The 13,294-nt window shown below is 36.5% G+C and overlaps 1 protein-coding gene across 1 annotated transcript; it reads left to right on the top strand.

Annotated features, from left to right (window-relative positions):
* Positions 1 to 2,614: 2,614 nt before the first annotated feature.
* LOC139191782 (uncharacterized) lies at positions 2,615 to 3,277 on the top strand. Its single transcript, XM_070812801.1, has one exon. The coding sequence runs from the start codon at positions 2,615 to 2,617 to the stop codon at positions 3,275 to 3,277; it is 663 nt and encodes a 220-aa protein (XP_070668902.1).
* Positions 3,278 to 13,294: the final 10,017 nt, after the last annotated feature.

Genomic DNA, 13,294 nt, shown 5'->3' with positions numbered 1-13,294 from the left:
ACACACTCATGACAGAGAGAAAGAACTCTCACCAAGGAGAGAAAGTGCGGTTTTTAAAGCGTTGTGCAATATGATTATACATATCTTAAAACGAACACACTACATTTGTCAAATTATGTTCAAAAATATTGCGACGATGTATTATTTATTATTTATTTTTTATTTATGCCTACTTCAAAATGTTGTGAGTTGGTGGTCACGCCAAAGTTTTGAGAGCTAGTAGCATTATTGTTCCTGTGATTTTGCTTTAGAATTTTGGAGCTTCAACTCTCTTCTATGATATCAAAACAACTTTTACAAGATCGAAGATTATGTTAAATAAATCACAACTACAGTAAACATTCATGCCATGAGTTGAATGAACAATTGAACAAGAAGCAAACATTTAGAAACCAATGAAGATGAAATCATGATCGGTCAAAGTAGTCCTTTTCTTCTCTATCAGCTGAAACCTCTATGCTCAACTAATAATAGGCTTTAGTTCAACAGTACCTTTGTATGAGAGCAAATGTCACTTTTTCTAGCCATATGATTCTCTTATTAAAATTCATATAGAAAACCAACATAATCTCATTGTTAAGTTCCAAGGGGCAAGATTATCAGTTTCAACCAATTATGATAAGTAATCATCTTTTAATAAGACTTTTCTATACCAATGTAGATCACAAGTGCCAGTCTAAAGTACTTAGATTTATGCTAGTATTCTACCATCTTGTTTTCAATTTTTTAGGTTTCAACAAGTTAATCAATGAGCGCATGCTGATACATAATTAGTGAATTTAGCATTATTGCTATGAAAACTATTCTCTTTTTCGCATACGAGCTAGATTGTTATGCAACCCTATAAAATAAATTAATAAATCATTAGTTATTTTTATTAATTGAATAGTTTTTTAAATCACACATGAAGGCATGAACAACATATGCACTGGATCCAGTTAATCGTTAAAAAAATGTGGAAATCATTTCTTGGACTGTCAACCCGCGTATATATCTAAGAGCAGCTCCAGCGTATGCTGGAGCCCGAGGGACAAGCCCGCAAACAGTGGTAGAGAGCCCGAGCAAGCAAGCCCAGCGTGTGCTAGTGAGGGAGCCCGAGCAGGCCCGAGGGAGAGGCCCGACATGAGTTACCAGCCCGATAACCTGAAGGCAACGTGACGCAAGGCTGACGTTGCCTAGACGTTAGCCATTTTTTTATTACCGGAAAATGGCTTGCAAGGGCTAGGTTTCTTCACCGGATTTTGGAAATGGGGAAAAATAGTATGCAACCATGTCAAACCTTAGTAATTTCCAACTAATTTTCACATGCAAAGAGGCATTTAAGTACCTAGAATTGATTCAAATTGAGCAATAGCTCCAGAACCCACAAACTTGCCAGAGTTTGCTCCGAGGAGGTGACCAAAACTAGGCAAGGTTTTAGAGAAATTGCAAGGGATTAAACCTCTGGTTTCGAACTGGAAAAACACCACAAATCTTGTCCCAAGGAACATTAAGACATAATGAAACAAGATTTGCATAGAGAACCTCACCTAGGTTCGAGTTTCAGATCTTGAAACTCTCAGCTTCAATGGTGGTTTACACCGTGATGGTCCGATGACGCATGTAATGGTATAGCTAGGATCCTTTAGTCCCAGAGATTAAGGTTTCATGGTTTTGGAGTTTGATTTGTTTAATTTTCAAAGAGGAAAGTGGGTGAGAGCTCTCGGAGCTCTAGAGAGAGTGAGAATGTCGAGAGCTTAGAGAGAGAGGAACTTCAGAAAAATGAAGATAAGTGAGAATGATGAGTGGAAAGAGAGGGAGTGACATGAGGGAGTGGAGAGTGCACAAGAAATTCCAAGCAAGTTGCAAAAAATACTATTATTTTATTTACCTATTGCCAAGGCTATTCAAGTGTAAGGGTGGAGATGCAAAAGACAATTATTATTCATTAAGAGCAATTACTGTTCACTAGGTGGATTAAATAGTGGATAGCCCAGTGGGGCCTTCCCACAGTGGAACTGCTCTAAGGTGGTCTCATTTTTAGCACTTTAAGAGCAATTCCATTGTGGGAAGGCCCCCCACGCAAATACACTATACTATCCACCCAGTGAACAGTAACCGCTTTTTGCATCTCCACCATTGCACTTCAATAGCTCTAGCAATAGGCAATAAAATATTAGTATTTTTTTATTTATAAAATAATACAAAATAATTTTATTTGTAATTTTGGATAAGATTTTTAATCCTTCTCGTTGCGCCATGTGTCATTATCCGAAAAGTTATAAAATAATACAAAATAATTTTATTTGTAATTTCAAATAATATTTTTAATCGTTCTCGTTTCACCATGTGTCATAATTTGAAAAGATAATTATTGGTGATGGATTTCGATAAGATTTTTAATCGTTCTTGTTGCGCCATGTGTTATTATCGGAAAAGACAATTATTGGTGATGGATTTCCGATAAGATTTTTAATCGTTTTTGTTGCGCCATGTGTCATTATCCTAAAATACAATCACTGGTGATGGATTTCCGATAAGATTATTAACCAATCACGTTGCGCCACGTGTCATAATCAGTTTACAATCTTTGATGATAGATTTCCATCAGAATTTTAACGAATGACGGCATGCCATGTGGATGATCTACAGGCCTAACAGTTCCGGAAACCTTGATAGAAGCAGGCAAGGAAGAGGTACGGAGCTCTTGGACGATTATTTTGTCCGTACCAGTGCATTTCCTTATACATACTTTAGACGTCGTTTTAGAATGGAACGACATTTGTTCAACAAAATCATGATTGCTATTTGCAACCATGATTCTTACTTTGTGCAAAAGAATGATGCTTTTGGTGCTATAAGTCTCCTTCCTGAGAAAAAAATTATTGCTACCTTGCAGATGCTTGCATATGGAGCATCAGCAGACCAAGTGGACGAGATAGCGAGGATGGGAAAATCAACCATTCTTGAATCCCTGATGAGGTTTTGCGGAGCAATCAAATCTATCTACACCGTAAAGTATCTCCAGACACCTATTGAGATGGACTTGCAAATGCTTCTGAAGAAGGGCGAGATGCGAGGTTTTCCTGGGATGATTGGAAGCATCAACTGTATGCACTGGACGTGGAAAAAATGTCTAAGTGCATGGCAAAGCGCTTATGAGGACAAAAAAGGATCAAAAAGTATCATTTTGGAGGCGGTGGCATCTTTTGATACATGGATTTGGCACGCCTTACCCAATCCCCAGTGCTCAACGATGTCTTGCAAGGAAAGGCACCAAAAGTCACGTATTGGGTGAACAGACGTATGTATGATGGGCAATACTACCTAGCAGATGGCATTTACCCAAGGTGGTCATCATTTGTCAAAACAGTGCCACGTCCGCGAAGTGCAAAGGAAAAACACTATGAAGCTGTCAAGAGGGGTGCAAGAAGGATGTGGAGCGTTGTTTTGGTATCCTCTAAGCTCGATGGACGATTGTTAAGGGTGTTGCCATAATGTTTGATGTAGAGTCGCTTCGATCCATCATGATAACGTGCATCATTCATCATAACATGATTGTGGAAGATGAGTACGATTATGATGCCGTTGATGAATATGAGCTAGACACGATGAACAATTCCATAACACAAATATATTGTGCTCATGACGCCACCGAAGAACCCGTGCAACACAAGCCATTAGAAAGGGATGGACGTTACAATGAAAGAGTCATTCAACGATATACTGCACTTCAAAGGCCATATATGCACAATGCCCAGCAAATTGACTTGATAGAGCATCAGTGGGAATTGAAACAAGCTCAAGAGTTCATTTAGTGTGTTTGTTTTTATTTGGTGTGTTTATTTAATTTTATTTGGTGTGTTTTTTTAGTTCATTTAGTGAGTTTTTTATTATTTGGTATGTTTATGTAATTTTATTTGGTGTGTTGATGTCATTTGAATAAAGATTCTCTTAGTATAAATAAATTACCAAATTAAATAAATTTACTCTCACTTTAAATAAAGTACTAAATTCAATAAATTGGAAACAACATAAAGTATTCTATTCAATAAATAATAAATTACAACCCAAAGTGATTAGAAAATTATGGGCTCTGATTACAAAAAGTACTCTATTAATCATCACTTAACCAATTTGTGGTGCTAGGATGATCTTCTTTTGTCATGCTAGGACCATCTCATCTTGCTCTCGCTTCTCTTGCACGCCTCCTTCGCACCACGTCCGCTTTCTCCGACTTGCAAAAATATTTAGAATTTGGAGACTTCCCTTCTAAAGGTGTATTCATAATGTCACAATCTCGTTGAGCCATTCTTTTTTTCTCTAACTTGTTCCCTTTCTTGCATAAGTAACTCTCTTTCTCTCTCATTAGCTTGAAATTCTCTCTTAATAGCTGCAGCTTTTGCCTCATCTTTAGCCTTATTAGCCTCAAATTTCACCATTTCCCGCGCCAAACTCAGTTCACCTTGGCAAGCAAGTTCTTCCATATGCTTTGCATAATCATTCTTGGAAGCATTCCCTTTTTTCTTTAAAGCCTTCTTACCTTGAGGCCTAATTGGATAACGGGTCGACCCTGACGCTTGTTCAGGGGGGCGTTTCGGGCACTTCTTCTGTTTCATCTTCATGAACATGCGAGGAATGATTGGGCGTAAAGTGTAGAGGGGTGTTGTTCATGAAAACTTCGGGACCAACAGGCACAGTTTTGAATTTAGGACAATCTTTGACAATATTCCAACATTCTCACTGGGTGAATGATTTGTTTTTGCTTTTGGTTTTGACATTATACCAAGCTTGTGCTTGAAGTTCCTCCACAATGTGGGAGAAGAAACAAATAAATAAGACAAACAAATAAATAATATATTGTTATCTGATCCACTAAATTTTCCCCACTTTGAAGATTGCCACTAGCTTGTGCTAATGCGTCTCTCCACGTACTAAACGATTAATTTCCAACAACTGGACATCGATTCTTTGGTTATTTTCCCACCCATTTTCTCAAGATAATTGGTATGAATAAGACTCCACATTTTTCGAAACTGCATCTCATTACCCGTAAGCGATTCATGAGTAACTTCAACCCAGCTAGTACACAACGCAACATCTTCAACAAGCATCCAATTCGTACATGCTTCATTAGTCATTTTGTTGGAAAAAAATATTGGATTAAAACTTTGAGAGAAAGATAGGAATGTGGTTGAAAGTAGTTGAGAAAATATGAAATTGTGGTGTAAGGTAGAAGATAAATGAGAATGTATTTATAGAAAAGTAAAATCAATTATTTTTTTAATTTTTCAAAAAACAATTTCGGTTTTTTAATAATTTTTTACATTTTTTAAATTTTTTATTCACCTAATTAATCTATACCGTTGGATTTAAACAAATTTAAATTCTATTGTGCCACATGGCACAACGATAACATTTCTGATTTTTTAACTGTTTTTCCTTTTTTTTTAAAAGTCGAATAACGTGAACCATTGATCTCAGGTCCAACGACTGAAATTAAATGAAGTTTTTAAATTTTTCTAACCGTTGGAAATCCAACGGTCCTAATAATATAGCCGTTGAAATCCAACGGACATGGGGAAGCCACGTGGCATCCCCAACGGTAACATCATAGAAAAAGCGCCACGAGCCCCAACCCTGATTTTGTGTCGGAAGACGTGCGCCCACGCGAGCTTGAAGCACACATGCCTAACGCTTACGTTAGGTCACCTTCAGGCTCTCGGGCTGGCAATCCTTGACAAGCCTGTCGCTCGGGCTTGGCTGGCATATGCTGGACCTTATCCCTAGGCCTATTTGGCCCTGTTCCATCCCCAGTCCATCGGGCCAAAGCGAAGGGTGGACTTGCTCTAAATTCTCTAGTAATTTTCAAACTAGTAAAAAACTGCTATGTAGGTATCAATTCTTCCCCAATTGTTGTTGTTGTTGTTGTTGTTTTGTTTTTTTTATTTTTTTGAAATTGCTTCTAAATTAATTTCGATGCTTTGACTCATAAATTCCACATAGCATAATTGCATATTGCATGAACAAGTATATATATTGACAAAATATATGAACACATATACAATATATATATATATATACATATATATATATATAAAATATGTAATTGAAAGGAAAATATAAATATAGGGGGTTCATGTATCATGATGAATGTTTTCATGCTTCAAGGTTTTTTCAAATATCTTAATTTATTTTAAAAGAACTTGATTGGTAGAAAATAATTGAAAGTCTTTGATTTTGTAGAAGAAAGCCTCCTCCTCGATCCTTCAGTTCCTTAACTTCTGGCAAGAGCGCGCTGATAACGTATTGTAGGCTTATTTGACTAAACTGTATTTGGGACAGAGAGTGAGAGGGGTCGACGGCAACAAAGAGAGAAGAGAGAGATGTAATTTTGAGTTGTGTGTTGTATCACCCCATTGTGCTCTTATTTATAGTAGTAGGGAAGATTAAATTTTTACCCTATTAGGATTACAACTCTAATAGGAATTAAACTACTAAAGGGAATATACAAAGATACTCCTAGATACACTAGGATTTACACAATTACATTCCTAATCAAGTAGGACTGCAACACATATTGCATATTTAGTGACTAATATATCTAATACAAGCGTGCATATATAGTGACTAATATCTAATAAAAGAAAATCATCATATTGCATAAGATAGGTGTCTTCTGTTGATACAATAAGGACTGGAATCGTTCATGAGAATACATAGAGAGAGGTTTACCCTATGAATAACTCGTTCAAAATGCACAGTTTTCCATCGTATCAGTTTCATATTTTGTTTTTGTAGTGTGAGAGAGAGTCTGTGCTTTCTTACATGATTTAACGATGGCTAACCTAGGATTTCTAATACTTTTATGGTTTTATAAGGACTAAGGGCCAATTTGGGAGCTGCGCTTAAAAAAAAAAAATTATATATATATGTTTATGATGTGGTTTAATAATAATCAACTGTGACAAAAAATAGTTGAGTGTTGAATAAACTGTATTTTTAAAAGTGTTATGAATTTGAAAAGCAATAGAAAAGGGTTTGGTAAATTATATTGTAGAACTGATATAAATGTATATACTAACAAAAATGGACATGGTAGTGGGGATGGTTGCGAGGGCAGTGGTGATGATGTTGGTGGTGGCGATAGTGATGGTTATGATGATGGTGGTGGTAGTGGTGATGGCAACGACAAAAATGGAGGTATGCTGGTAGTGCCAATAGTGCAGTGTGGTGATTGGTGTGTAAAGGTAACAATGGTGGTAGAGGCGTGTGACAGCAGCAATATTGTTGATTGTGGTTGTGGTGGTTGATATGGTTATGGTGGTAATGGGGACGATGGCTGTGGCAACAATAGTGGTGGCAATGGTGGTCATAGCAGTTGTGATGGCTGTTGTGGAGGAGGTGGTGGTGGTGGTAGCAACAATGGCTATAGTAATGAAAGTGGTGGTGTAAGGTGAGTGTTTGTAATGGTAAATGGTGGTCACTTTGTTCTCTAAGAGGTAAAATGAGCGTGAAACGTTAAACTAATTAGGATATCGCATGGATTGAAAATTAGTGAGGGTATTACAGGAATTGAAAATATTAATTAAAGACTCAACTCCTCTTTTTATATTATCAACTTTTAAAAGCTCCCACATGCTGCTTTTAAAAGCTACTGTTTAGAGGGCATTGTTTTTAAAATAAGCATGATATTTTATTTTTGTCAAAAACTTTTTATTTACTCAACTTTAAAGTGAAGCAGTTGTTGGAAAAAAAAGTAATACCAAATGGGCTATAAGAAAACTTGCTCTACATGGTGCATTCTTACCCTGGTTTGTCCTTTCCCTCTTCATTGTTCCTGTATGAGCTTGGAGAGGAAATGTTATTTCTCTACTTATTAAATAGGTGCGCGACTCTAGGTTAAAACGTGATCACGTTCGATTCAGTCAACTCAACTTTGAGTTTTGGTTGTTTTCTAAGTGTCCTATTTGGTTTGTAAGGGAAAAGGGAAAGATGAGTCTGTTCTCTCTCAATCTTTTCTATTTTGTGTTAGAATCATGCGCTTCAAGTTTTGGTGCTCCAAAGCAGTTGAAAATCTTAAACAACCTTAATTTTACCTAAGCCTAATGAACTTTTGTAACCATCCACACCACGATTCAATTGGCAAGCCCCATTACATGGCTTGGCCCACTCAAGCACGTTGCGTGATTGGTGAGATTTATTATAACAGTAATATTATAATATGGCTTGGCTTGATAAGTATAGATGATTTGCATGAGCTTGTCGCAATTTACAAATGTCTAATTTATAAACTATTATTTTATTAGCGTGCCATGATTGTAAATTTACATACCCCTCATTTCGCACTTTATGCATGAATTTAAACTCAGCTTGTGATGTATATCCAATGATTGGCTTTGGGCTTAGGGTGAAATTTTTCGGCCCTAACAATCATAAAACCCAATACATAAGACAAGATCTTGAACTCCACGATTTTCACAATACACTAAAACAAATCATAAACGATAATATGTCAATTAATCCTATGATAACATAATTAAATCGACAGTAACCCAAATTAAAATTCCTCATACTTTAATTCAATGTCAACACTATCATGCATGTTTCCATCAAGGTTAGATCCCAACAATCTATATCATTCCATACAAGGTTTACGCGCACACAAGTCTATTCATACATTTCTTGTATACACGCATCAATATAAATTAAAGTACGGCCTAAAAAATAGACAAGTATATGTACGGATAGTGTTATATAGATTTCTGTTCTCCACAAATTGTGTCAATGGTAGAAGCCACAATAAGGTCGAATGATAGTTGATCACATCAAATGCAATTTGAAAACTCACATACCAGTACACCATCCAATATATAATCCATCTCAACTTTTTTTTTTCTTTGAACAAGCAATATTACTTACATTAAGGGAGAACGGGTGGCTTAGCCTCACAACGGGTAACAATAATGTAGTTCAAATTCGTTTTTGGTGAGAATCAAACATAATCCATCTCAATTATTTTATGTAGTTGGTTAAAACCTTAACCCCATAAGTCCTTCTAATTATATGCCATCGTTATTAATTAGTAACAATGACGAAATATTCACATATGAAAAATGATTATTCACGGGCTACACGAAATATTAATTCAAAATGTCAATTTATGAAACCTATCCGATGGAAAAGAGCTGTCAATGTATGTTATTCAAAGTTGGTGCCATTGCTATACAATAATTCCAATATCAAAGATGATTATATCAACATGAATCAACCATTCCAAACCCAATTACTCATATAACGGCAAACCTCAAAATCTTATTACATATATGCACCCAAATTGAATTTTTAATATGAGCCAAAATATATTTACATGCTCTTGATGATTAGTTTTAGTACATATTAATTGAATTCAGAAATTGATAAAAACACATATGTCGAATTGAATTAGCCGCACAATAGGCAAAACCCAAAACTTGATTACTACACAAATTTGACATGCATATTACAGCAAAGCCAAGCGAGGTCATATCAAATCATCATTGACAAATGAGGCCACATCAAAATCATCACTCATAAGCGGGGTCATATCGAAACCATATATCACTCATAAGCGAGAATCCGACCCACCAACAACCAATTAATACATCAACCCAAACTCGCAGATCTTGCCCCAAATCATGGGAATAGGCCATGTGAGGCAATAGTTCTCGAGTTTTGGATGGTGAAGAAGTGTTGCGCAACACCAAGGACTGGAGAGAAAAGGGAAAAACAAAGGGAGGGTCGCGGATGAGTGGTCGAGGGAAGGGGAGATGGAAGCTGGGGAGTGGAGAGGCTTGGAAGGTGAAAGGTTAGGAAGAGGGGGGCCCTAGAAGAAGGGGGAGAGGCTGCCACCACCCCCAAGCTAAAGTAAGGGACCAGTTGCTAAGAATTGTGGAGTTAGGGTTTCTGTTTGCAGAGGGAGAGAAAGGAGACTACTTGTTATCACATTCCTGTAACTTATCTATAAACGCGATTCTACGGTACCTTTTACATAAAAGAGGGTACCAATACTCTTTGTTTTGATAAAATTACATAGTAATAGTCAAAATTTATTATTCCACGTGACATAATAATCGTGATGTTATAGAATGGTATGTTTATTACAGTATTACCAATGTTGATTGTTAAACCATGAGTGTCCTACACTATATAGCCGTAAATTATTACTTTCACTTTTGAGTCTCTACCATCGCTTCTAATGATATTAGGCCATCTCCAACCAAAGGCTAGCCAGATGGCTCATTTTAGCATTCTGGCCCTCCAAGATATTAATATTTTGATGAATAGTACAAGGCCATATTGGCCTCCATCTCCAACCGAGGGCCAAAGGGTCATAGGGCTCGTTTTAGCCCTATCACACAAAATCGTCTTCAACCAAGGGCCAAAGGGCCATAGGGCCAAACATAATTTATTATTTAAATCTAAAAACTACTACAACTTAAATTTAAAAAGTACAACTTATATTAATAAACTACAACTTAAAACTACAAATTAAATTTAAAAACTACAACAACTTAAATTTAATATCCATAATCAACATCATCTTCATCATCCGCCATTGTAGGAGTATAGTCAGAAGTAAACAATTGTCGTCAGATCATAATATCTTTTTTTTTCCTATCAAAATAGGCCTTACTCATTGGAGTGTAATTCGAAGTGTTCCTTTCCATATTCTTATCATCCATCTCTTCTTGTTTTTGTTTGGCCCGTTCTTCATGCCTACGATTCCTTTCTTCCGCTATAATGGCATTTTGCTCTGCCATTAATCTCAATGAGGCCACCACTTCTTGTTGAGCAGTGTAATCATCATTTGCCTTACCCTTTTCCTTCAACCTTTGGGCCTTGTTTCGTCCCATAGCCCTAGGTATGAAACCTTCACCCGAAGACGGATTTTCTACCCTTGTTTGTTGAATGGTTGGAGATCCATCTTCATCCATATCTACAACTGAAGATGCAGTTCCGAACACCGGCGTAAGAGATACTCTATGATGAGGTGGATCTTCAAATAACACACACCCTTTACAAATTTCCCAACAACCTTGATGCTGAAAGGGTTTCGAGTTGCCTCCATATACAATTCCTCCGCTTGGCGTACCTAGAAAATATAATTACAAAAATTAAAGGAAATTAATTTATGAAATTAAATGTAATATAATGAAATATTTAAAATAAATTGTGAAAATACTTACTTCATCGTAGTAATTGGCGCCGCTTTCATATCTACTTACGGCTACTAACAGTGCTTGATGCCATTTATTCAAACTTGGATGATGATGTTTCTTCCATCTTGAAGAACGACTCTCGTGGTTTCAAGTATTCGGTGGAGAGATGCCTTCATAGAACTCATAGTATTTTTTGGACACACAAGTCCAAACACCTTCACTTGTTTGAGAAATCCCCCGCACACTATCTTCCAAAACCCATCTATAAGCCCTGCAAAGAGCTTCATCTTCTTTTCGAGTCCAAGCCCTACCTTTCATTGCAGATGAGGCCATTTGAAAATTATTGAACAAATTGAAGGAAAGATTATTGGAAGATGTAAGAAAATATAATGTGAATAATTGAAATAGAATGAAGTGAGATAGTATGGAATTGTGAAAATTATGTGAGAAGTGGTGTAAGAATGGCTTAGGTATTTATAGGGAAAAAAAGGGAATTTTTTAAATTCATCAAAAAAAAAAAATTGTCCCAAAAGAAAAAAAAAATTGAATCCAACGGTAAATGACGTCAGCTAGCCGTTGTATTTGAAATTTTGGCCTACCATTCATGTCGGATATAACCGACAGGAATAATGAAAATTCTGGCCCAGTTCAGGGCTGGCTGGTTGGCTAAGTTGGGCCAGCCGGTTGGCCCTTTTTTGTCCTGTAGGGCCCACAAGCCCTTTGGCATAGCCCTTGGTTGAAGACGTTTTTCGGGCTATTTTTGGCCCTCTAAACCTTTCGGTTGGTGATGGCCTTACAACACGACGTTAAAAATCACAGCTCATACTAGTTAATTTGTAGCTAATAGCACATAATATTATTATTGGTAATAACAATGTTAATTTTTATGTGGTGGACGCCATAACAAGGTGCGTGGGCATAAAAACATAGGAATAACATCCTCTCTTAAGCTAAGGATGGGGATCCTCCTGACCACGAAATCTGGGCCGTTCAAATTTAATCCAACGGCTTCAAACATGGGGGGCTCTCTAAAAGTTATAATAATTGCAACCGTTGGATTAAATTTGAACAGCCCGAATTTCGTGATCAGGAGGATCCCTATCCTGAGCTTAGGAGAGGGTCATCTTCAAAAAACATATGAAAACATTGTTCGATTGAAGTGTACAATAATATTTTTAACAGGTATCGTAGACTATGTATACAAATATATTTCAATATCTAAATGAGAAGTGAGGGGTTGAAACTTGAAAGCAATCATCATGTAAGTGATTTTCACCAGAAAGAGAAAGTGTAAGCATGACCTCACCAATCTCATCTTGACCTAACAACAAATAATTGAGCAACATTTGGTTTATAGTTTAGTTCTAATTCTCCTTCAACAAATAGCATACTGAGGACTTTTTCATTCACCAAAACTTGCCACTAGTACTCTCAAATGGAACTTAATCATAGTATTAACAAGTTTGAAAGAACAATACATAACTGTACTAATTAAAATATGTTATTAATTAACTAATAATTAACACGCTGATTGCAATGAATAAAATGTTGAGCTTAATTCGTTTAGTACTTAAAATAGTGGTCAAACCCTAGAAGCAATAGCCAAGTACAAGATGTGTTCAAATAAGTCGTGAAGGGTAAAGTGTTAGCGATTAAGAAAGAAAAATGTAGATTTCTCAGACAAGAAGAAGAAAAGAAACAAGGAATTTCGATCAAGGAAAATTCAGAGAATGTTACTCTACAACTTCTTCCATTTTTCAAAGAGTGTGCTCACTAAGCATGTGAGCTCACATACCAACAAAATAACCGTTGGAGGAGAGAGAGAGAGAGAGAGAGAGAGAGAGAGACGGATCCTCAAATCAATCTCAACCATCCAATTATACACTACTTAGATTAAGACACTTGTCCACATGAGACTTAACGAGCACATTACAATTTGATCACTCAATTTAAGCTGATGAGCTAAGACACAACACTAATCAACCTTGTAATCCTCTTTTATCAATTCATCAATTTACACATTAACACTCCCCCTAAATTGTGAACTGATCTTACTCCCAATTGTTCTCTAAGATGACAAAACTGTTCCTTGGCCAATGCCTTTGTGAATATAT

This window comes from Malus domestica, chromosome 15 (assembly GCF_042453785.1).
Source record: "Malus domestica chromosome 15, GDT2T_hap1".
In the NCBI taxonomy this organism is placed as follows: domain Eukaryota; kingdom Viridiplantae; phylum Streptophyta; class Magnoliopsida; order Rosales; family Rosaceae; genus Malus; species Malus domestica.
This window is presented reverse-complemented; position numbering and strand designations above follow the sequence as displayed.